The 27,225-nt window shown below is 45.8% G+C and overlaps 1 protein-coding gene across 6 annotated transcripts in view; it reads left to right on the top strand.

Moving 5' to 3' along the window:
- The window catches only part of VPS13B (vacuolar protein sorting 13 homolog B), a 1,086,122-nt gene that overhangs the window by 727,059 nt on the left and 331,838 nt on the right, over window positions 1–27,225 (top strand). For all 6 annotated transcript variants that reach the window (XR_015869381.1, XM_088442693.1, XM_088442694.1 and 3 more), the window contains exons 32-33: window positions 8,574–8,700; window positions 14,240–14,383. Coding sequence is in view for 5 of the 6 variants with exons in the window: in XM_088442693.1 (XP_088298819.1) it covers window positions 8,574–8,700; window positions 14,240–14,383 (271 nt within the window). In the remaining variant the exon portion in view is untranslated. The remainder of the gene's footprint in view (window positions 1–8,573; window positions 8,701–14,239; window positions 14,384–27,225) is intronic.

Genomic DNA, 27,225 nt, shown 5'->3' with positions numbered 1-27,225 from the left:
GCCTTTATATATGAATACTTGTTATGTTGTTTCACTTGGCACAAACAGGAATATAAAACACATTACTTTCATAATAAATATTCCTTTGGTCCACATTGTACAAAGCATTTTTCAGAATTTCATCATATTTTTGGAGTCAGGTTTTAGGTACAAAGATATTTTAATTTAAAACACTCGGTCTAGTTGTGGAATATTTTTTTTTCTACTGAAAGTTACCCCACTGGTACAGTGAATTCACTAAGGAAAATGTTTAAATAAATGTATCTTATAGCAAAATGCAGATATAAATAAGTGTTTATTTTTGAGCATTATCAGCCGAAGTCAGAGCAACTTCATAGCCTCTAACATAAGCATAGCTCAGTGATAGTGTATTTTCCAGAATACTAATATATAATTAATAATAGTGATATTAATAATTTTGTTTGCCTTTTTGTAGGGTTAGTTAAAGTGTATCTGGCCTACACCCGTAAAGCTAACCTCTGGCTCTACCACCTCAGAACAGAAGTCGCGTTACACATAACGCATGAGCGCCGTGTGACTCTGTACCGTAGAGCGTCTGTTCGTTCCACTTTTTCTCGTCAAATGTGTCTTATTTGCACAGGGATGCGAATTTGATTCTCAGGCATTAAAATGATATACGGCATGCCTATGTTCTGTGTGTGACTGCGGCTGTATCTGCATGCCTATGTTCTGTGTGTGACTGCGGCTGTATCTGCATGCCTATGTTCTGTGTGTGACTGCGGCTGTATCTGCATGCCTATGTTCTGTGTGTGACTGCAGCTGTATCGGCATGCCTGTGTTCTGTGTGTGACTGCGGCTGTATCGGCATGCCTATGTTCTGTGTGTGACTGCGGCTGTATCGGCATGCCTATGTTCTGTGTGTGACTGCGGCTGCATCTGTATGTCTGTGTTCTGTGTGTGACTGCGGCTGTATCCGCATGCCTGTGTTCTGTGTGTGACTGCGGCTGTATCTGCATGCCTATGTTCTGTGTGTGACTGCGGCTGTATCGGCATGCCTATGTTCTGTGTGTGACTGCGGCTGTATCGGCATGCCTATGTTCTGTGTGTGACTGCGGCTGTATCGGCATGCCTATGTTCTGTGTGTGACTGCGGCTGTATCGGCATGCCTGTGTTCTGTGTGTGACTGCGGCTGTGTCGGCATGCCTGTGTTCTGTGTGTTACTGCGGCTGTGTCTGCATGCCTGTGTTCTGTGTGTTACTGCGGCTGTATCTGCATGCCTATGTTCTGTGTGACTGCGGCTGTATCGGCATGCCTATGTTCTGTGTGACTGCGGCTGTATCGGCATGCCTATGTTCTGTGTGTGACTGCGGCTGTATCGGCATGCCTATGTTCTGTGTGTGACTGCGGCTGTATCGGCATGCCTGTGTTCTGTGTGTGACTGCGGCTGTATCTGCATGCCTATGTTCTGTGTGTTACTGCGGCTGTATCTGCATGCCTATGTTCTGTGTGTGACTGCGGCTGTATCGGCATGCCTGTGTTCTGTGTGTGACTGCGGCTGTATCGGCATGCCTGTGTTCTGTGTGTGACTGCGGCTGTATCGGCATGCCTGTGTTCTGTGTGTGACTGCGGCTGTATCTGCATGCCTGTGTTCTGTGTGTGACTGCGGCTGTATCGGCATGCCTGTGTTCTGTGTGTGACTGCGGCTGTATCGGCATGCCTGTGTTCTGTGTGTGACTGCGGCTGTGTCGGCATGCCTGTGTTCTGTGTGTTACTGCGGCTGTGTCTGCATGCCTGTGTTCTGTGTGTTACTGCGGCTGTATCTGCATGCCTATGTTCTGTGTGACTGCGGCTGTATCGGCATGCCTATGTTCTGTGTGTGACTGCGGCTGTATCGGCATGCCTATGTTCTGTGTGTGACTGCGGCTGTATCGGCATGCCTGTGTTCTGTGTGTGACTGCGGCTGTATCGGCATGCCTATGTTCTGTGTGTGACTGCGGCTGTTTCGGCATGCCTGTGTTCTGTGTGTGACTGCGGCTGTATCTGCATGCCTGTGTTCTGTGTGTGACTGCGGCTGTATCGGCATGCCTATGTTCTGTGTGTGACTGCGGCTGTATCTGCATGCCTGTGTTCTGTGTGTGACTGCGGCTGTATCGGCATGCCTGTGTTCTGTGTGTGACTGCGGCTGACACTGTAACGTAGCATTTCGCATGCAGATACACCCGCCGTGGCACACAGAATATAGGCATACCACATATCATTTTAATCAGCAGAAGCTGCTTGTGTATTCTATTCGCATCCATCCATGTGCAAATAAGACGCATATGAAGAAAAAAAGTTGCACGAAAAGACGCTTAGTACTAACTACCAAGCCACACGGCGCTCACGCGTTGTGTTTCACGACTTGTCGCGTACGGAGAATAGATGTATGTGGACACATCAGTATATAGCATATATCATTCCTTTGTTTGGTAATGGGCCAACACAATAACCGATCATATAATCAGTGGCGTCCCTCCCAGTGGTGTCACCCAGACGTTTTAAGCACTGTGTAGCCGTGCGCCCCCCGAAAAGGGGACGTGGCTTTGAGGGACGGGGTGTGGCCTCGCATCCCGATCCCTCACAGTGTCAGGAGCCTCCTGTCAGTGTGGGGGAGTGTCAGTCTGCACCTTGGTGTCACCCCTCGGCGGGTGACAGCCGGGTGTGGCCCGCACCCTCCTTGTGATGCCACTGCATATAATATCATGCAAGTAGTGCCACTATGTAACTAATTGAGGTATGTAATTGGGTCATTCATTTGTTTCCATTAAAACAAAGATACATTTCTAGCCAGATTTTTTAGTTGGTAGTAAGGTTGTGAAGAGCGAAATACAGTCCTTGATTATAATTCAGGATGTTGCACCATGAAGACACATCAGATACATTTTTTAATTATGGAATATGACAGACTGGCATTACATTATGACGTCTGAACTTTGCCTACAGTACTTCTGCTTAAAAATATGCTCCCATGATAAATACGTTACCTGAGATTTTGGGCTTGGCAGAGGTACCGTGGGTGCTGCTTTACCAGTATTGCGGTGCAGATGGTCATTGCAGCCCGATACATGACCTTCAGAAATAAGTAAATTATATTTAGTATTATGTGCAGGCCAGAAATATAAACAGAAACGAAATAATCTTGTGCATACATACCGAAAGTGCAGTAAACTTCTTAAGCATTGTTTTAACTTAAGGGTACAGTACATCTCTTTATGATAGCAGGTTAAGAAAAGAGAAGCTGCAACAAACCCATATATGTGTGTGTTCCGGTTGACCTCAGTGTTCTCTGTTCACCCCACGCAGATCCGGGGTATTTCCATTAACTGATTATTTAGTATTTTGTCTATATGTGTTGTGAAGTGTTTTATAAAACATTTTTGTTGTCCTAAAATGTTTAAGTATTAATTATATGTAAATGGACCAAGATCGACTGATTTATATTGTGATATGCAATATGTCTGGCTTACCCCTTTTCCCTTCTTTTTCCTTCTGTATGCCCATTTCTTTGTATTAAACTTTCAATAAAAACTATTATTAAAAAAAAAAAGAATATTAGAACATGGTGCTTCTCTTGTCTGTTCCATGGAGGTAGGAGGTACCTTGTTTTCGGCTTGAGCACTCGTCCTAAGGAGCACTGCCTTTAGATTCGAGCCTGCTGCATTGCTAGAAGATTTGCCTCTGTGAGATTAGCCATATACACAATAATTCTGCCCCTTCAGAATTAAAGAGCTGACATCTTGCTCCTGCAGTAACTCTGCATTAGATATCTTCTGGCAATGGTACACATTTCATTTTATCCTACACCCAACATTTTTTATTAGTAAGGGATCGTTGTGTTGGACTCGTATAACATAGTTGAGGTATGCCGTGTTGCACCTGCTCCTCTTGAAATATTGATGTTCTCCTTAGCTGTACAACCCATTAAAGTGTACAGTAATAGCTCTCTTCCACATTAAGTATGTGCATCATATGATTTGTGCTAGGGATGAAATTCCTCCCACATAATATTAATGATATTGTCTCTTTTATCTTTCTTTGGCTTGGAATGCTATTCATAATAAAAATCCTTTTTCTTTTTTTTTCCTCTTTATCCAGTTGGAGTTTCATCCTATATAACTAATTTAGACTGACAGAAACATGATGTCTTATGAGGCTTGGCAATGCACACTATTTAAACCCAGTTTTCCCAGTCACTTATAAACCTTGGGAAAAATATGTTCATATGCGTATGAAATCAAATAGCTTTGTACTGATTCCAGGTCAGAATTTATGCTTCTGGGTTTTTTTTTTCCTTTTTATTAGTTCTTTGATTAATATCTGTTAAACCCTACAATGTATTTGCCAAAGGATTTTCTGTTTTGGTGTTGAAAAATACTTAAATATCACTTACTACCCTTGTTAAATTTATAAAGAGCACAAACGTCTCAGCCAAGGCTAGTGTAAAGACGTTGTATGTGTGTGTATACACAAACCCTGGTATATACAGTGTGTGTATATATGTATATATATATATATATATATATATATATACACACACTGTATATACCAGGGTTTGTGTGTGTAAATTTGAGTCTTGAAAGGCAGATGATGATAGACACCTGTATGAGGCTGGTAAAAGAGCCGCAGGGACACTGGGAATGATCCTGATTGTGAATTAGTCGCCCAGGTTATAGGCCCGGGGATGACTAGTGTTAGGGATCCTGGACCTGTGAGTCCATTAAAAGAACTGTATTGCTGTTTGGAAGGTTCTGTGTACCAGCCTGTAACATCTTGCCTTTGAACACTGCACTGTATGCCTGCCTGTGGTGAGAAAATAAACATCTGTTGGATTTTACCCGGTCTATGCGATTCTTGTCACTATATATTTATATATATATATATATATATATATATATAATATTTGTGTGTGTGTAAATATATATATAAATAATAAAAAAATAAATTATATATATATATTTATTTATTTATATGTATGTATATAAAACAAATAAACACTCAGAGGGCGCAAATGGTTAGAATGACCAACTGTCTCCAAATGATTAGTTCAATATAATGCCTGAATAGGAATTGGAAAACGTTCTATGAGGAGTTTTGGAGGGTGAACCTTGTAGAGGTTGTCCTTACTCTGATAACTTTTATTGTCCTTCAATGTTGATGCTGGAAAGTTCAATATGCTCCAAGTAATTTCTAAAAAAGACCCTCTCACTGAAAAACACCCCCAAAAATGGCCCAGTGGACCACCATTATTTTTATTAAAACATATGTCAAATGACATGAGACTAATACCTGTAACATAAAAATTGCTTACATGGTTATTTCTTGGTCACATACAGAGGAAAATGATTATTATTATATTGCTGCCAGCCCTTATGGGTTAAGGGTATCATTGGGCAGATTCCTCACAGTAGACACATGGGTTCTTGAAATCCCTACCTTACGCGTTTCGTCCATAAGGACTTCATCAGGGGTATAAAAGATCCAGCTGATGGATGTAATAAATCCACTATTTGGTTCAAGGAACTGATCACTGCTCACAATTGGAGGTGCACATTGACTATGATCTTAAGCTCCACTCAATCTAAGGATTTTGTCCCGTTGTTTCCGGATCCATTTCTTTCTTTTTTGGATCTATTACATGGGGACACGGAGGAGTTGGCTGACCTGATTGTGGTTGCTGGTATTGGTTACTTGCTGGCCTGCCCTTCTCTCACATCCACCCTACTTATATGTGGACACGGAGAAGTTGGCTGATCTGTAGTATCAATGCTGCTGATAAAATTATGGGGATTTCAATGGCTACAGGTCATCCTAGCTCCATCCACCTAATCTCCATTACATCCATTTTTTTCCAGTTTTGAACAGTTCATTTAGTATATTTTCGGGACTTAGTTACAACAATTTACAGAATTGCACGCAATGTGGTTAGCTTGGTAGCCTGATTTACTACCTAATGCTAATGCGTGTATCCGATTAACTATTATGGTGGTTAGTGCGTGTGCTAGCGGAAACCAGTGCCACCCATTGCTTTTATGCTGCTTGCCGTTACTGTCATTATTAGTATCTGCACTTGCACCAGCTCCATGCTACAGTAGGTGCTAAAGACACTATACGTCAGAAACAGGATACCCTTCAGCTGGCCATACACTAGATTCATTTTCATACACCTAGTTGGTTGGATCAACGAGTTTTATCATTCACAACGAGTGATAAAACTCATTGCATATGATAAATAATGCTCAAACCAATCAGCTCCCAACTGTCATTTTTCAAGCAGATGACAGTTGGGAGCTGATTGGCTGGAGCATTGATAAAACTCATTGATAAATGAGGCCCTAAATCTGGTAATGTATGGGAGCAAATGACAATCAGCCATTTATTCCCAAACCCAGGGGAAAAAACTTCATTCAGACAAATTGTTTAAAACAAACATATTTGACCGACTGGTCTGGATGCCCGGTTTCATTTGTTTTCTGGCGTTTGGGAGCAAATTGCTGGTTTTCATATCCTGCCATACATTACCAGATTGTCATTACAACCAACTAACTAGTTGGATGTAAGTTGGTCTAGTGTATGACCATCTCTCCCCGCATGCATGGAGCATTTGATACACACCCACAACACTCCCATGACACTCCAATAAGTCAGGGTGGTTTCATGCAGTCGCAATGTCACTGCCCAGTTTACAGATCCGGCAAAGTTGCGTTTGACTTAGAATATGACATGCATATGAATAAATGACTACTTCTGAATATATGCGTATGCACAAAGTCACTGTTTTTGTCCATGAACAGAGAACCGTTCTACTCGGAATCAGCCTGTGTCTGGAGAAACAAACAAATAACTTGATAGTATTGGGCTGGTGCTTCTAGCACAATTCGAGTAAGGACCCGCTGTAAGAGCTTAGTGACCCATGATTAGCATCATGATGATCAGTGTTTTCCCATTTAAACACCTATATGACTACCCACAGCTGGGGACGGGTTACTGCCTAGCCAGGTTGTCAGATGGACCACATGATAAGAACATAAATGATACCAATACAGATGGGGATAACTTGGTAATTATGATAACTAGTGCCTAGATCAATGATGGGAAACAGGTGGCCCTGGGGCCACATGCAGCCCTCCCACCCCCCCATCCTTTACTTGCAGCCCTCACCTTCTCCTTGCTGCGTTGTCTTATTTCTTTGTTATGGCGTGTAATGCTTGTCTAACAGGCCTGCTGATATATTATTACAGATAGGCGCCTCCTTTTTTTATTTTTTTATTACAAGTATTAATTTAACTTTCTACTCTTAAAGGTTTGGGTACGGGATGCCGGCTGTCAGAAACCCGAAGCCGGCATCCCTCCAGGCTTAGGATACCGACTTGTCGGTCAGTCTCCTAACCCTCCCTACCCTAACCCCCTCCCCGCATCCTAAACCTAGCTCTCCCACCTTAGTACCTAACCTCTCCCCCTCCCCACATCCTAAACCTAACTCTCCCCCCTTAGTACCTAACCTCTCCCCCTCCCCGCATCCTAAACCTAACTCTCCCCCCTTAGTGCCTAACCTCTCCCCCTAGTGCCTACACCTAACCCTACCCCCTTACTGCCTAACCCTAACCCCCCCCCCTTAGTGCCTAACCCAAACCCTCCCCCTAGTGCCTAACCCTTCCCCTAGCTCCATTACTTAACGTTGGGATTCCAGCACTGGCATCCAGACTGGCTGTATTTTGACTGGATCCCCTTTTAAATGTTGGGGAGACACCTAATGCAGCCCCCATAATATGTCAGGTTGCCTATCACTTGTCTAGATAATATTGTGATGCTCTTGTGGGACAGTCTTGCCTTCTGTTTCATACCATGAAATAAGTTACACTGCACAAGTGCACAGATGTGTAAGTGGGCTGCAGCAGGGCGCTCTGAGAGTGCGTGTAGACAGAATTGCTGCCTATGTAGAGGTGGATAGACGTGTACATAATGTTTTCAGACATATCTTTTACACTTAGTATAGAGCTAGTGCAATGTTGATGACCAGTATGTACAAATAGGGATGATCCGCCTCTGCAAAGATTCCTAAACAGGGCATATTATCGAATATATGCAATTAGTTTTGTGCAAGCAATATAGAATCAGTTATGGACAACTTGCGTTTCACTGCCCTCACTTTCAAGCAGGAATGGTTTTATTTTTGTAAGCTTCATTTTGGGTAATTGACACTGGAGAATTATATGGGGAAGTAAGTCTTGTCTGTCATTTATCCCAACTTTGTGATCCAATCCTTTTTATTCCTATGCTGATTTTTAGAATTGTGAAATTAACACCGGAGTAGACCAGTCAATTATGTTACTGCTATAGTTTATTATTTGTGTCCTGACAACTTAATTGGTATAATTCAAAGATAATAGCGGCTCAGAATTATTATCTAAATAGTAAAGTCCATGGGAGCAAGATGCCCTACTAAAGAAAAAACACAGGACAAAAATAAAAAAACACACCTCAATCACTAATTATTTCCTTGTTCTACTGTATGTTCCATGGTTTCAAATCTCAGTTTCTCCTAAACGTATGTTTTCATTTGCTTCCCCCTTTAGCATCAGACGGCATCAAGAACGGCGAGCGATACTGAGTCCGATTTTAACAGACTTCACAGTGCGGGTCACCGCTGCTCCGGCAATAATCTTCAGTAAAGTCTCCAGCCACGATAATATGCAGGCGGAGGTGAGAGCAAAGACCATTGTCTTCCTCATTTGTATCTAACGTCAGTGTATTGGACAATGGCAAATGTCATAATTCACTTTTACTGGTAATCTTACTCAAACTGGGAGAACTCCATTACTCCTGTAATTAAATATACACCTGTTTTCTGCACATAAAGGAGGTAGACAGCTAGCCATCCTGTGGGTCAACCAATGTGTTTGAGAATGGAGCCGATTGAATGAATGGAACGATTCACTAGCAACCTGTGAGTTCAGAAGAGATTGTGCCTCTCTGGTATCACTAGTTCATGGTAAATTCAATAGGCTGAATTCTTAGACATAGATCTTAGTTCAGTTAGTTTTTGCCTCATTGATTTATACATCTCAACTGGCCCAATTCACAGACCTCAATAGGTGTGTACAACTACAGCCAAACATGGGTGAAGTTTTGCCCAAAATTAAGTGGATCAAGGCAGGGTTTGGCCTGATCAGGAGTGGGTCTTAGTATGTCCCAATTTCTGAAGTCTAAATGTTGGGAGGTAGGGTGATGTCACCAGGGCCGGATTAAGGGCCACATGACCCTGGGACTGAAAATGATCAAGGGCCTATTGAGAGAAGCCGAGGAGGCGTGACCAGTGCCACATGGGTGTGTACACCCTTTACATTATCAGCCTCAATATCTACCGAAATACATCAATAAAAAATAAATTGTGATGAAAATAGAAATTAAATTGAATACTTTATTATTTATGGCCAACCGTGTGGCCAGCTGGTTGCTGGTCATCATCATGCAGTCATGATGAGGGGCCTATTTTTATGTGGAGGCCTGGCGCTGTAGTCCCAATGCCCCAATGTTGATCTGGCTCGGGATGTCACAAGTTCCTTGTCAACTAATAGGCTTCATTCTCACACCAACAATATGGTGTAGGTGGTAATACATTACTAATCTAATATCTTTTCTAAGACTGCTGTCCTGACTCAAACATTTACTATTCCACAAAGGTCCCGGTATCCAATTAGCCGCGATAACCCATTTTTCGGCGAAAAGTTTTCACTTTGGTTAGCGTGCTATCCAATAGCCCTGGTCCGAAGTCTTCCATAGCAATTATGGCGAGTAGGTGAAAAATTGTGCAAAATCCCCATTTTTGGTGCAGAAACCCTGGGTTGGGCACCCCCTGGGGAGGTTAGGGTTAGGCACCACCAAGGGAGGCTTAGGGAGTGGGAAGGGAGAGGTTAGGGTGCTTATCTACCACTGTCGGGATTCTGCACCATGCGGGCTTCCAGTGTTGGGATTTCAGCCGGCGGCTATTCAGAGGCTGGCATATCATACCGATTCCGGAAAATATATTACTATTTTTGGGCTTTTGAGTAGTGTACTGTAGTCCACCCTTATAAAACCATCAATAATCACCCATCATCGCAGGATCCTATCTCTCTTGATACCTTTGCTCCGTTGTGCGAATGTCTTGATGGAATTGCTCCCCCAGTTCATCACTGACTGCTCGCTAATTGTCCAGAAAGAAGACCAGGTGCAAATGTATCAACGGCAAACGGCATCCTAACTTTTTGTAGTTATTCAGCAATTCAGATGTCAGCTCTGTATATTTTCTCGGGGGGGGGGGGGGTTCTGTTTATTTTATTTTCTAAAAACCCACCACCTACCGATCAGAAGGATTTCCATGCAGGTGATTCTGCCGCGTCAAGTTTATCTTTGAAGGTTTTGTCTTTTAAAAGTAGTCTAATGTGAGGAGCTTCAAGTATACCTTCCTTCAACTTGGCATCACTCAATTTTGGAAAGTGACCTTTTAAATGCTCAAAACTTTCAATATTTTGGCCATAGCCTTTACAGCTTTTTTCCTGAGGCCTAACTTAATATGTAATGGAGGGAGAAGTACCATTTCAGGTTTCACTAAGGGTGCATACCTGGTATTGTGCTTACCTGGGAAAAACCTCCAGTCCAGTCTTTCACAATATACAGTGATGCTGCTGTGGTGTCTGACTATGCCATAAGCACAGAAAACAACAATACTTAATAAAACCACCCTGCACTCCAAGCAGCAAAGCAAAAACTTTCAATTCATACTTGCCTACTCCCTAAAACAGTGGGCAAGTCTCCCGGCCGGCCACCTACCCCTGGCCCCTGAATACAACCCCCGCAGCGGGGTAGCCAGTGACGTGATTCATGCTGAATGACTTCATCATGACCTCGCCCTCAAATGCCAGTAATCTCTGCATTGTGTAGGGGGGGACAGGGCCACGATGACGCCCCCGTTCCACGCCTAATAGGGGCAGCCAGAATGTCGGCAACTTTGTATCAAATTAGCACAGATTTGCCAGGAAAATATTTTATAGTTGATGGCATTTAACAAGATTGACACGGAATGTACATTTCTTTAATAGCTACCGAATGAGCCACTGGTCCTGACTAGGGAGGCCAATCCTGGGATCGGCGGGAACCTGATTCAGGGATGGATGTAGTTAGCACGCAAAAGCCGCAGGACACATCTTAAGTTAAAAGACGCCCACTGACGGCTTTTGTGATTCGTTGCTGTGTTCGAGGATACAGCATCTGATCACCTGCTTGACCACTGGACATCTGGGTAACCCTGAGGTCACTCAGGATGTCTGAATAAATCTCACAGCCAGGGCCAGTGAAACTGCGTCCAAAGACACAGCCACTGGCTTGGGGCTCACAGAAAATGGGACCCACATGTCCCTGTTTTCTGAAATGCTCTCGGTCACCGCCCCGAAATAACAGAAGCCTGTCAGTCATGCTGCGGCATGACAACCTCCCACTGCAGCCTGTCTCCTGAAGTAAACATTTGTATTGTACTTGGTTCAAATGTAGACAAACTTTATTGATTATTACCCTCCCGACGACACAGGTGGGGAGGGTCGGAAATATTACATGTTTTTTTTCCATAATAGGGATTTGAACAATGTATATTGAGTTTGCAGTTGCTGTCCCTCCAAATATAAACCAGAAATCTACAGTCCATTTTTATAAATAAATTCAACATAGAAAGGGACATAGGGCCTCATTCAGACCCACTCGCAAGCGGCTGTCCGCTCGCAAGTGGGTCGATGGTGTGCACTGCGGTTGCGCACGACAGAGGGAGCTCCGTCGTGCGCATGCGCCAGACGCGATGAGCGAAGGACTTTCCTTTGCTCGTTGTGTCTGATCAAAGGGGGCGTGCTGTCGATGTTGATTGACAGCACGCCCCCTTTGGTGGGCGTGCCGGGGGCGTGCCTCCCAGACGGGGGCGTTCCCAAGGGAACGCCTACCATCAGAAGCCGGCCCACTGACATCACTAGTGATGTCAGTGGGAGTGATTTTGGCTCTGATAGAGCCAAAATCACTCCGGGCCTTGCGGTTGAGAAACTCAACCGCAGGCTCCGGCTCGCAGTGGCGATGGTCGCGATGGTCAAGACCATCGCGGCCATCAACCTGCACGCTCGTATAGGCTGTGGGTGGTGACCCACAGCTATACGAGCGTCCAGGAGGACGCTCCATAATTATGGAGGTGGGCCCTGATTCAGAGCGAGCGCTCTGGTCAGAGCGTCCGGCTCTGAATCAGGGCCATAGTTCGATTCCAGGCGGCATCGTGACTTTTTAAGCCTTTTTACCACTATATTTTTGTGACGGGATGGAATATTTTTTTGCCATCATATTCTGAAGCAGCACATAAAAGTTAACAGAAAATGAAAGTTTTCATCCATGTTGCCGAAACATTGTTGCCTAGTGTTATGTGACCGCAAGCTGGGGGCCTGATTGAGAGATGGACACTAATGCGATCTCAGCTTAGTTTTTTTGTATGCAACGCAGCTGCGAAAATATGCTAATGTTTGCAAAGACCACCCGAGCTTAGAGATGCCCACTGCTGCCTTCTTACATGTGTGCGACGACGCTCACCTGCGTAAATATCAGTAACATCGACACTCATCGAACGGTCATCTTTCATCTGCGGATAAGTCTGACCTGTTGCAGCCTTGGCAGCTCTCCTGACATACACAGCTGCGTAGGATCTCTCAAGGGCTAATTTATGCACGCCCATGTAATGGCGGTCAGGCACACCTGCCTTTGTCCGACTTCCCCCTTGTTACCACCTCCAAACACTGACAGCCTATCGCTCACTTTGCTATGGATTCCTCTGTGCGTGCATAATCGTAGTGCGATCGATGCACATGAGCATGTACGGCTGTACGCATGCACGATAGCACACAATCACTCGATTTGAGTGCATATTCGCCATTGCGTTCCTCTCTGATTAAGGCCCTGTGTACGTTGTGAGCTACGGAGTTGACAGAGTGGACTTTTGACCCTCAGGAGAATCGACCATTAAACAGCAGCCTGGTGGATGAGTATCACCAAGGCATTAGACTGCTACCATTATGAATTGCTAAAAAATATATTTACATTATGGGTAGAAATTGTCCACAGGTTTAACCCTGCGTCAGGCACACCTCGAGGGACTCCCAGGTTCGGGCGCAGTGCCTAATAGGCGCCTGTAATAAAATTGTCATTAGCATCTAATTAACTCAGTTCTAACGTTCTTAAAGTGATCAGTGACCTTCATTAGGATGTACAAAGAGAGAACATATGGAAATCTGATTCACAAAACCACATTTATTAACCTTAAAGCAAGTAAAACAAAAAATTACTACATTTTAAGAGGCGCAGTGTGCCTAAGAAGCCACCCTGGACAAACCTACATATTTCCGCAAAATACCCTCAACCTTTGTAATTTTCATTCATAAAATGAGCAAAATACACAAAACTGTGAGAAAATAAAAATAAATACGTCCCTTCAAAAGTCAGACGAGTTCCGGCGCAATGAGCCTGAGAGGCCAGGAAGGTCACTACTGCACTACACGCAGGCGGCGGGAAAACTTACTAGGGGGGTTTCAAACAGCACCTAGAGATAGGAAGGTACTAGGAGGGGCAGGCCCCTGCGCCCCCTTTTTGTGGAGAGGTGAGCGAGAACAGCTTTGTGGTGCCTGTCAGGCCAGTTGCGCCTGACGCAGGGTTAACGTAATGTTTTATTGTATTTCACAATTTATATTTACACAGCACTGTATAGACATAAAGATTTTCAGAGATGTCCCTAAAGAGTCCATGTTTCTTTGCTGATTTCCATATTCAGATTTTTTTCCAAATGGCTGTTCAGTCACTATTCAATGTGCTACGTGCATTGCATGCCTCCCTGGCATCAAATGGGCTTATATCACCAGCTCCGAGCATTCATTTGCCTTAGAATGCCTGTCATCTGCCTTGCATCAGTATACATATTATCTTAACCTTGCCGTTTCACACAGTGTTGTTAGAGGTTCTCTGAGGTACTCGTGAATGGGGGCATTTTTTGACTTGTCAGACTTGGTCAGCAACGGAACGTTAGTATTGATTACAAATGAAAATAATCTCTTTTTTGAAGAATTTGGCACCCGCGTGTAGGTATTTCAGGTGCAGTTGATTTAAGATATGTTAGACATGGCTGAGGTTTGTTTGGTCCCCAGAGCTGAAGTAAACAGGAATGACATGAGATCTACCTTTTTCACCTCAGGATATTTTAGTGTGTGGCCATTCCTTGGAAGTGAATATTACCACAAGCTTGGACTTCTTCCTAAGTGTGGCTCAAGTAGAACTTCTGCAACAGCTGGTACAAGCGAACATGGTCGGATTTGAACAAACAAACATGGCTGCTGAGGTAAGAGATAGCAGGCTAACCGAGCTTTAACCCTTGGTTATCTACAAAGCCCCATAATGCAGAGTTCTTCATTTTTCTTTATATCTCTATAAGTAAAATATTTGATAATTAACTTATATCATGAGATATTTCATATTTTCAACTGAGTAAAATTAAATAGAATGTAGATTTGGATAACTATTGTTTTGTACTGTTACCCCTCCACTGTTATGTATGTGACTCTGCACAAATTATAGAGACAGGCCGACATTCTTGTAAAGGACACCTAAAAACAAAACAAATACTATACTTAAAAGGAGACGCATCATCAGAACAAGTCATATAATATAAAACAACATTTTTTTATCTTAACCACATACAATGCCAATCCCATTGCACATCTCATGCAGTGTCATGCCCAATTTCTACCATCTACAACTCCATGCCCACAATATGCAGTCATGATATATTATGTGAATGATATATGCCAACTGTAAATAGCCCAAAAGCAAAAGAAACCACAAAGTCTACCACATACAGTGACATGCCTTTTTTCCTCTGGTTCACCTCTATGAAGGCATAACCCCTTCAAGGCAACCATATACAGCCCCAGACCTATGGTCTATGGTGCAGCTTTATTTCCATGCCCAGTGTCTTGTAATTGTCTGAGTATGCTAAGGCCCCTACACACTAGACAATTTCTTAAATAATTTGCCCGATTCCAACGCATCAGAACAACAAATCGTTAAAATCGTCAGTGTGTATGCACTATATTGAGCGTTGCACGCTCCCGTGGGGTCGTCAGTCGCATCAGCTGATCTTCCCTGCATGCAGTCCAATCAGACGATACGGCTAGCGAGGAATGGGTATGATATGCCAGAGGATCAGTTGCCGGCAGTTCAAATTCCGATGGTGCAGAATCCCGACAGGCGCTGGTAAGTACCCTAACCCTCCCCCTCGCCCCCCTCTATCCCTAACCCTCCCCCCCATCCCTAACCCTCCCTTGGTAGAGCCTAACCCAAACCTTCCCTGGAGGGGCCTATCCCCCCCCCTGGTGGTGCCTATCTCTATCCCCCCCCCTTCCTGCGCCCTAAACCTAACCCTCCCCGGGAGTGCCTAACCCTAACCTCCACCTGGTGGTTCCTAAAGCTGAGCCCCCCCCATCCCCCGAGCTAAGTGTCATACTTACCCACATACTTATCTTTGGGATGCCGGCGGTCAGGATGTCGACATCAGTATCCTGATGTCTTCGGGATGACAGCGTCAACATTTCGACGTCCGGGATCCCGTTTGCCGGCATCTTGATGACCCCATGCAGCTGTATGCGTCAGGGTCCAACATATCGGGCAGTCGTGCACCAGATCGTCCAGTGTGTACCTGCTGCCCGATATGTTGGCCAGTCAGCGGAGGGGGGGTCGTGCGTTGCATCACTGGGTACACACGTCGTTTAGTGTGCACCCAACATTAGAAATCCTTCAAAGGGTACAAAGCATGAGTTATTAAGGATAGGGAGGGCTTAGAGTACCAAAGATTCAGTGTGTCTGCAAGTTCCAAAGATGTAAGTCCAGTCTTTATATGTCTTTCTTTTGCCTTAACCTCACTTATTAGGATTCACTTTTTCAAAAGTAGGCAAGTATGATATCATTTTGGGCACTGTATTTTTTGGAAATACACTATTTACCTAATTTTAGGATCACTATCAGATGCTAATAACTCACTACACCCATACATGGGATAGTGATTAAGATACCTGGAACATCGCACTGACCACTCTATCACTGTTACCGAACGGTCAGTTATGCTGCAGAATATTAATATGATTTAAGATGCATATATGCATGATAGATCTCTCTTTTGGCTATCCTTAAAACATTTGTGGAAATAAATTACAGCAGATACAAAGAGCGACTGTGACTCTCTGCCTAATAGTCTCTCTCTCTCTCTCTCTCTCTCTCTCTATATATATATATATATATATGTATAGATAGATAGTAACGATATTAAAATGAACCTCTATATACCCCTGCCTGTACCTTCTAAAATCCTTCCTATAAACCTCTAAGGATGACGCTAATTTGCGTACGCAGTTATACAGTAAATAAAGACTTAGACGTGGAATCTGTGGTTCCAAAGCACAAAGTGTTATTCAAGTAAAAGTTCAGATAGTTACACGCAATTGATCCAGACACAATTTAGGCGCAAAAGGAATTATACAGACCCAAGTACAGTATACATACGCAGTGCTTCCGGACCCGAAGATAGGCATCAGCAAGAGACCCCTCGTCATTCAGCACGAAGACTAAGAACCCAGCGTTTGAGCACACATATTTATACCCCCCCAGAATAGACAGGACAATAGAGAAGTTTGTTACTGATTTCATTGGTTCCCAGGGGAGAAGCATCTGTTACAGAGCATTTAACAGGCTGGTTCAAATAGACTCTCCCTGCCTCTAACAGCTGGGGATCTTTCCCTTCACGCCCCCTGCAACATCCTAACAGTTGTTCATGAAATATACATTTTGTTGCTTGTAGTCTCTGCGATCCATAACTCGAGAATGCATGATGCGATCTCCACACCGATAACACCGGAATACTGTGGAAAGAGTACGCATCAGTACGAAACTAAACACGACTTGTTTAGCATGTATAATACCTTAGTTATCAAATATCTTTATTTCTCAGCATTTAAACTAACTGAACCAACTTAAATCATATACTTTATACACCTACTTATTCACACATACTTATTAAACCTTATGTGTGAATATGTAATGTGTGAGTATTCGGGGTTTGATATAAGGACGCTAGTTAACTTGGGGCAGATGCGTGCGCATAAAGCTAATAAAACAGCGGTTTCTTACAAAGTCCTATGCATTCGCTAATTTGCGACTAGTTAACAGCGCAATTGTGCGTATTAATGTGTGTATGAGAAATGGTGTAAGATGCAATCGCATGGTGCTAATAGTATTATCGCCACATGTACTAAAATGTGAGTTTATCTAAAATGGCGCTTAGGCGGCCATTCGCAAAATGACGTCTTGCGATCTCATTTTCAAGATGGCATCTTGCGGCCAATCGCAAGATGGCGTTGTCGCGATTAAATCTTAAACTGAACTTGTCTCAGCCAATTATTCAGCTTCGACAATAGCTTGTGCTCCATATAAGAAGGTTTTTACCTATGACATTAAGGTGTTGATAGGTGTGGGGGATTTCTGTGCGGTTACCCTCATACATATAAACAATATACTGTCATATCTGGCCCCGATGGGGTCATTATACATGTGAATAAACACTTTGTTTACAAAGAGAAATCGTGACTCTGTATATGATAACTCAGATACTTGGTGTCTATTGATATAAAACATTTTATCTACTAACTACAAACAGGACCATCTGTCTTTTGATCACTGATTGTTATAGATACTGAGTATACACTGACAATATAAACAACTCTTGTCATTTAAACAATGGTATTTATGTGCTCTGGCTGAGCTGACACAACAGCTTAATATATATACTTATTAAACCGATATGTATAAGGCTATTATTTATGAGAAACGATCCATATTATTAATATCAACATAAATGTTTTGCCTTTAACAGAACGAGAATACCAATAGGCATTATTGTTTAGGATTCAGGGCCTGATTCAGAGCCGGACGCTCTGACCAGAGCGCTCGCTCTGAATCAGGGCCCTCCTCCATTAAAAGCGTCCTCCTGGACGCTCGTATAGCTGTGGGTCACCACCCACAGCATATACGAGCGTCCAAAAAGATGGTCGTGATGGTCTTGACCATCGCGACCATCGGACTTGCGACGGAGACCCTGCGGTAGGGTCTCCCTGTCACAAGCCCTGGAGTGATTTTGGCTCTATCAGAGCCAAAAATCACTCCCACTGACATCACTAGTGATGTCAGTGGGGCCGGCTTCAGACGGTAGGCGTTCCCATGGGAACGCCTCCGTCTGGCAGGCACGCCCACCAAAGGGGCGTGCTGTCAATCAACATCGACAGCACGCCCCCTTTGGTGCGAGACCCGGAGCGTCAGCTTATCAATATATCCTTACTTTTCTTTACTCTACTTTACTTATTTTATATTTTGGCCTATATCTGATCACACTATTATATATATTTTTTAATAATTGTTTAATAAAAGTTATATTTTACTTATTTTTCTGAGGTGTCCAGATCAGTTTATATTTAACCTATTAGTGCACCAGACCAGAAAATGTTGCTTTTCCCTTTCTCTCTCTCCCCTCCCTTTTGTTGATATACACTATTTACCTAGCCTGGTTGGTACAGAGGAGATCCCGACTCGCCCACTGCATCCGGACGGCTGCTGGGTATAGGCATGGTACTCCGCGTCCCTGTACTCCAGGCAGACTTCGGTCTCCTCTCAGCATGCAGGACGCACGCCGGGCTTCCCTCCAGAGCCGGGTCATGGGCGCGGCCATCTTGGACTCTGTCACATGAGTTCAGTCAGGGCTTGGTCTGCGGGTCAGCTAACTGCACTTATCTATCATCCGGAGTCCAGCCCTATAAATCCTTTCCTCAGACTGAACTCCTCTGCCAGGACAATGTAGTTTCCACGGAAGTAACAGCTCCTGTGCCATTCTGAACGGCGCAGTCCATCCTAATCGATTATCTTCAATCAACTCCACTATCGATTGTTATAGTCTAGATTTGCCATTGGGAATTATTCTCATTTCTTCTGCTGCAGCGTGGATTTGCCATCTGGAATTATTTCACCGAGTTCGACCATTGGAGTTTGCTTACCATCATTGTGAATTATCTCTCAATCAACATCGATTCATATCAACATCGGTTCTTACCAATCATCGTTAATAAATTTATCATCAATTCCTTTCAAGTTCCAACATCGGTTCTTACCAATCATCGCTAATAAAGTTATCATCGATTCCTATCAAGCATTCACTTCGCCCTTACCGATTGTCTATGCTGATCCAGTATATTCCTGTGTGGACTTTTACTATTAATATCAAGTCATCTACTCTGGTGGACTAATTATCATTGTCTAGTGGTTCCTTCATCGGTTCCTCCTGACATCACAGTCTTCACATCTACCTCCTGTTCCTCTATGAGAAAGACCTGGGTCCAGCCACCCAGGTTGTGCATTCCTCTTCAGTTACCCAGGCCTGCTCCCAGTCAGATCTAACCACAGGCGCGCCACCCAGAACAGGATTAATATTTTACAATAAAGAAAGACAAAACGGTATTACTATAAAAGTAGCAATGCCTCAAACCATACTTGGCTACTTTTGAAAATGACTTTGAAGGAGATTGCAGATGTCCGTAGAATGCACCGTGCACAGCGCAGCATTATGGGGGCGTGGTCTGCTCCACCCAAAGGGCATATATATTCCTATAAGATGACACCCTAGCTCCCCCACCAGTGGCGGGCTGGGCCGGGGGGCAGGGTGCCATGTGCCCCCTGGGCCGCAGCGTCATGCGGGCCGCGGGCAGTCTGTCTCACTGTGACACAGATTGCACCACATGTGTAGTGCTGACCGGACGGAGTTCGGTCAGCGCTACACAAGTGACAAACACACAGCCGCCGGCTCCGGCAGCTGTGTGTTTGTTTTGATCAGCAGCCAATGAGAGTCTGTCAGACTTTCATTAGCTGCTGCTGCGCTCACCGCAGGAGCCGCTCCATCTTCCGGCTCCCGCAGTGGGCAATGGGAGAGGCGTCATAACGTCATATGACGTCTCTCCCATAATGCAGAGCGGCCCAGCCTGGGAAGGACAGACGGAGGAGCGGATGGCGACGGCGGGAGCGGGGATTCAGGTAAGTGTTTTTTTTGTTTTTTTTTTACTACGTGTGTCTACTGGGGGGAGGCTGGTACTACAAGGGGGAGACCACTACTGGAGGCACCACAAGGGGGCAACCACTACTGGAGACACTGCAAGGGGGGGACTACTACTAATGGGGGCAATACAAGGGGTGGACTACTACTACTGGGGGCACTACAAGGGGGGGACTACTGGTGGCACTACAAAGGGGGAACCACTACTGGACTGGGGGCACTACAAGAGGGAGGGACTACTATTGGGGGCATTACAAGAGGGAGACCACTACTGGGGGTACTACAAGGGGGAGATCACTATTGGGGACACTACAGGGGGGGGCACTACAAGGGGGGACCACTACTGGGGATTATAACTGGGGGGAATACAACTGGGTGGACTTCTACTGGGGGCACTACAATGGGGGGACTACTATTACAAGGGGGACTACTACTACTAGGGGCACTACAAGGGGAGGGGACAACTACTAGGGGCACTGCATAGGGGGGAGGGACTACTACTAGGGGCACTACATAGGAGGGAGGGGACTACCACTGGCGGCACTGCATTGAGGGACCACTGCTGGGGGCTCTATAAAAAGGGCAATACTGGGGGTACTGCATAGGGGGGAGACTACAACTGGGGCCACTATTTAAGGGGCACTGCATAAGGATTACCACTATTGGGGGCACTGCATGGGGTGTGGACTGCTACTGGGGGCACTATATAAGGAGCAGTGCATAGGCGGTTCCACTAATGGGGGCACTATATAAGGGGCTTACTACTGTGGGCGCAAGGGGCATTGCACAGGGGGGACCACTACTGGGGGCACTACTGGATGACTGCATAAGGGGATCCTCTCCTGGGCCACAGGGGGGCACTGCATATGGGAACCATGACGGGGCTGTTCCTAATCTTTATTTTTACTTTGCATTAATCCCATATGGACCCGCCTCCTCCCTGGAACACTTGAGGGGGGGGGCGCCGTAGCACGCACGTTCTTCGGGCACCCTGGCTACACGCTACCCCTCTGCCAGGGCCGCCTGCATGCATTTGCCCCCCAGGCTAAAAGTTGCCACCCAGCCCCTGTCCCCCAATGACATTAATAGATCTCCACACACACACATTCACATTAATAGATTCCCACACTTACATGAATAGATTCCCTCCACACACTCACACATTTACATGAATAGATTCCCACACAGTCTCACACACACACATCACATTAATAGACTCCCACACACAGTCACACACACACATTAATAGATGCCCACACACACATACATTAATAGATGCCCCCACACACCCATCACATTAACAGACACACACATTAATAGATCTCCCTCACACCCCATCTCCTCCCCCACGGCACTGACATGAATAGATTTGGTAGGAGCTGCAGTGAGCTCTAACACTCACAGCGCAGTATTCAATTGTTATGGCGGTCCAGATCTCCCATCTAAAGTGATAGGAGATCGCAGGGCGCTATTCAATCGATGCCCATTTTCTCGCTGATCGCGCCCATAGTGGTCGAGTGTAGCCGCGCAAAATGGCTCCCTCCGACCAAAGTGCTGGGCGCGATTGCGAAAGTGCTGTTTCGGCGACCAAACAGGTCAGTTTTCGCCCATTTCAGCTCGCACCCTCCTGGGGCTGCGAGCTGAAATGGTGCACCGGCAGCCTATCTCGCCCGACAGGAGCAACAATTCAATAGCTCCTGTCGGGCGCAAAATGCTTGAATATCGCCCACAGTCTCATGCACCTCCCCTGTCTCTGTCTTCAGTGTCCTTCGGCGTCAACTCCTCCCCCCTCCGTCCTCTGTTATCACTGGTTGGCCAGGGAATGCTGGGAGCATCATTCTCTCCCCGCAGTCTGTGTGCAGGGGAAGGCGTGCCCAGGAGACCTCCGGGCCAGCAGCAGTCACACTTCTGACTACCTGCACCTGGTGAGTACGCCCCTGCGTCTTGACACAGCGAAGCTCTGGACCCGCCCCCTTTCCCCCCTTCACTCGTGCATGTGCAGTGCGGCTTTTTATACAGGGCTGAGGGAATGCGGGGGATTCAGCCTACTTTGTGGGGTGGTGGGAGCTCCCACCTTAATTCGGGAGACTCCCATGAAATTCGGTTGGGTAGGCAACTCTGCCTCAAACAAAAACTAAGAAGAATGCTTGCGCTTACCTTTCTATCTTTGTTTACTACTTCAGGCTGCTGCTAAAGATTTATAATGCTACTCAATACCATGGCAACCGCAGTTACTTAGCACATTATATACTGAGCAAAGATGCTTTGGGACAGCCAACCCACCCCACCTCTCTGAATGTTGCCTGCTCAGAGTAATATAAAACCCCGCCCCTTTCTCCTCCCTCTGCCATCACATGACTTGCTGAGAACTGAGAGTCTGACTTTCTCAGGTACCCACATTTTGTAACCTTATACAGGATGCACAAAACAGGAGATAATTTGCAGAAGGACACCAAATAATGGATGGTACCTACTATTTAAATAAGAAAAAAAAATGTTCTCTATGGGACTTCTGCATTATGTAACATTGAGATGGGTTTCATCTTGTTTCTTGCACTTTAAGGTAAATTTTTATAATTTTCCCCAAAAGAACTGTGATTTGATGAGTGGAATCATGGTTGATCATTGCTTATCTGGTTCCTTTATAGTCTATTGTTACTTATGTATACTGTATTAATATGTTTATCTATAAATATATTTACTTAATAAAATACATTTTCCAAATATTGTTTAAAAAAAAACACACACGCTCGCACACTTTTTTTAAATCATATTGTGAAAAAACGTACTCCTGGGGGTAAGTGTAATAGGCTACGGCTTTGAGACATCGGCGAGTCCCGTCTGAGACTGCCCAGTATTTTAAAGTAGCAGTCTATTAGTAGGCAAAGCCAGGTTGATTTTGCATACTAAAAGACTGCTACTTTAAAACATCCGTCAGTCTCGCACAGGACTCGCCAGTCTCAAAGCCGCAGCCTATTACTTTTACCAAGGCCGTAACTAGGGTAGTGCGACCATTGCCATGGCACAGGGCAGGGGGCGCTGTTTGTCAATTTTCCTGTTTATTATCACTCTCACTTGTAGCTTCCTCTTCTTTTATCCCCAGCATCTCCTGGCCTCCCCTATCTCTTCCTGACCCTTCCCCATGAGGCCATGGCCCTTTTTCAGGTGCACTATCTTATGTCCCTATTTAAAAAATTGAAGGCGGGGGGGCGCGACAATGCTCTCTCTGGCACAGGGCACCAAAAAGTCTAGTTACGGCTCTGACATTTACCCACTGATGTTGCTTAGGCTTTACTAGATGCAAGATAATTGTGCTGCCAGTGTCCTGAAAGAACAGGCATGGTTCTGGATCTTTGCGGTTTCACAGGCAGTCTGCTTTATGTGTGTGTCCTCTGTCTGTATGTAAAGTAAATGTTCATGTTTTATAGTAGAGAGCCCCTATTGTTTTACAAGTTTTGTAGCACTGACTAAGACAAATCCCATGTCTAGAATAAATAAGAACACTGGGATTGCACTGCAGGCAGCTTTGTATACCAGTTCTGTATACAGAACTCCCTGAGTTATTCCCGGCAAGACACATGTAGCTGCATTCAGTCTACTAGAACTAGCACCTTCCTGTCATCTTTATGTGGTGTCATCTTCTCCTAAGGCGATGGTTCCCAAACTGCCATTACTGGGCACTTTTTAAGGATATCCACTTAGGCATTTGCATAAGAGCGCCGGTCACTGCAGGGCGGTAGTGTGGACGGCACATAAGTACCGTCCGCACTACATTACTAGGAACAAACACACAACCGCCGGCGCCGGCAGCTGTGTGTTTGCTTTAGCAGCCGTGAGAGTCAGACAGACTCTCATCGGCTGCTGCGCCCACTGCCGGAGCCGGACTACTGCTGGGGTACTACTGGGGGTACTACTGGGGGCACTGATGGGGTACTACTGGGGGCACTGTTGGGGGCACTGCTGGGGGTACTACTGGGGGCACGACTGGGGGTACTACTAGGGGCACTGATGGGGTTACTACTAAGGGCACTGCTGGGGGTACTACTAGGGGCACAGCTGGGAGGACTATTAGGGGCACTGCTGGGGATACTACTAGGAGCACTGCTGGGGGACTACTAGGGGCACTACTAGGTGCACTGCTGGGGGGACTACTAGGAGCACTGCTGGGGGGACTACTAGGGGCACTTCTGGGAGGACTACTAGGGGCACTGCTGGGGGAACTACTAGGGGCACTGCTGGGGGTACTACTAGGGGCACAGCTGGGAGAACTATTAGGGGCACTGCTGGGGGTACTACTAGAAGCACTGCTGGGGGACTACTAGGGGCACTGTTGGGGGCACTACTAGGGGCACTGCTGGGGGGACTACTAGGGGCACTGCTGGGGGGACTACTAGGGGCACTGGTGGGAGGACTACTAGGGGCACTGCTGGGAGGACTACTAGGGGCACTGCTGGGGGTAGTACTAGGAGCACTGCTGGGGGTAGTACTAGGAGCACTGCTGGGGTACTACTAGGGGCACTGTTGGGGGCACTACTAGGGGCACTGCTGGGGGGACTACTAGGAGCACTGCTGGGGGTACTACTAGGGGCACTGCTGGGGGTACTACTAGGGGCACTGCTGGGGGCTACTAGGGGCACTGCTGGGGGTACTTCATAGAGGGGGATAACTACTAGGGGTACTGTTGGGGGGGACTGCTACTGGGGGCACTGCTGGGGCAGACTGCTACTAGAGGCACTGCTGGGGGACTACTACTGGGGGTACTACATAGGGGGGATTACTGCTGGGGGCACTGCTACTGTAGGCACTGCACTGGTGGGACCACTACCGGGTGCACTGCATAGGGAGGGCTGCTACTGGGGGGATTACTACTGGGGCACTGCTGGGGGGGGAGACTACTACTGGGAGCACTGCATCAGGGGGGCCACTACTAGGGGCACTGCATAGGGAGGGTTACTACTGGGGTCACTATATAAGGGACACTACATAGGCTACTACTGGGGGCACTGTATAAGGGGCACTATATTGGGGGCACTGCATGGGGGGAACACTACTGGGGGCACTGCATAGGGGGGACCACTACTGGGGGGCACTGTATAAGGGCTTGTGTAGCTATCAAGGGTGGGGGCGAGGGGGGGGTGGGTTTGGGGGTGTAAGACTGAAGAAATGCCTAGGGTGCCAAGAAACCTTGCACCGGCCTGTGTGTACACCTCCAAGTTCTCTTCCTTTTATTGTATTGAGTACAGGCTCATAAAAAGCAGTCAGTGTTACAATATATGACCCACACTACAAAGCATACCAACGTTGTCTCTTATGCCACATTGAAGCAATGACCACACCACGTATGGTTATGCCATGTCCTCTGGGGCCTTTCTTGTGCTTCTGTAGTGATAGGGCCTCTGCAAGACCCCTGCATTGGGTTTGTGTGAATTGTTTCAACAGTCACTGTGTCGACAGTGATTATGTTGAAACGAGAATGCCAGCATCAATATGCTGACACGGTTGTAACGCTACTTTTAATGCATTTCAACCATGATGGCATTATATCTCTAAACTCGCTGGTAAAGCGGCAAAGTTATAATACCGGATTTAGGGCCTGATTCAGAGCCGTTCGCTATTTGCGGTCGTTCGTTCAAAAACAAGGGGTGGCTATTCAAATGATCCGTTCGCAAATTGCAGTCTTTTCACACCTCTAAGTCTGAACGAGCGAGCAAAACATACGCTCGTTTATTTGTTAAAAACGCCCCCTGGCCGCACGCACCATACGTCATGTCCGCTATTTGATTAATCGAGTACATCGACCAGCGTATGAACTGCTCGCTATTCTTGTGGTTGGTTTTTGCTACCACAATTTTGCGAACAGTTCTGGCTTAAAAAAAACCCAGTGACGTGGTCAATGACGCTGCTGTTTTAAATATGCACACCCATAAAACGCCAGTTTTGACCTTTAAGCACGCCTGCGTTCTGATTTCCACTCCCCGTTTTCAAGCACCTTCCCCTGTTACCACCCACATACGCCTCATCCTGTCACTCAAATTATCAGGCATTCGCTATTTTGCGAGCACATGAATTTCGGCCGCACTGACTGGTTCGCGCATGCGTATAACGATCTGTACGCATGCGCAGATGTGCGAACATCGCTCGGAATGAGCGTACTGCCGCTAGCGAGTGGCTCTGAACGAGGGCCTTAGTACACTATTAGCGAAGCAAGATGCAAAATCCAGAAATAAAAGTAATCTGATAAAAAGGCAAAAGACAGACGTCCTATGCTTTTTTTTTTGTTTTTTACCCAGATTACCGGTATGTACTTTTCCTTAATTCTGCACGGCATCAACTCAGTCCAGGGAGAAAACTGGGGGCAGCCCAGCTGGGCTCGCCCCCAACATTATGTTAAATGGTAGACGTGCCATACGGGCATGCCCCCAAATAGCATCATTTAGGGGTGTGACCTATGGTAATTAGGCCATGCTCCCTTCCGGCCGTGCGTGATATTTGGGGCGTCTGGGTCCCTTGCCGCACAGGACATGGCTCAAGCTGGCACATGTGCAGATCTCCTTCTGCGAACTCGCTTGCAGTGCCCATAATGCCACAGAAGGTTAATCAGTTGAGGGGGCGGTGTCAGACAGCGGCCCAGAAAACGGGGTCGTGTCCTTGTATGCAGCTTCATTGGCTTCAGCTGCATGAAAACACCAGCTATGCCGATGTTCACGCAGAGTGATCTGGTGCTGAGTCCACACAGCTGCATATCGCAGAAGATTGCAGGGGGCGTCGATTTATGAGAGACCCCTCCTGCTGAATTTGCATATTTTAGCACAGCTGCTGTGCCAATAGCGTACAACTCTGCAATGCACCAGGCACTAAGTCGCTAACAGTGTACTAAGTACTTAGGGTTAGTATAGTGCATTAAGACACTGTCACATATGTTAAGAAAACGTTGCATGACACTGCTCAGTCGTGGGGCTATTTGGCACGATTTGAGGATAGGTGTATGTGTACACATCTGTAGGGGCAGATGGTAGTTTGCAATGTGAGGACAGACAAAG

Source organism: Taudactylus pleione, unplaced genomic scaffold, assembly GCF_031769625.1.
Source record: "Taudactylus pleione unplaced genomic scaffold, aTauple2 ptg000314l, whole genome shotgun sequence".
NCBI lineage: Eukaryota > Metazoa > Chordata > Amphibia > Anura > Myobatrachidae > Taudactylus > Taudactylus pleione.
Note: the sequence above shows the minus strand (reverse complement) of the source record. Positions and strands in the feature narration are given on the sequence as shown.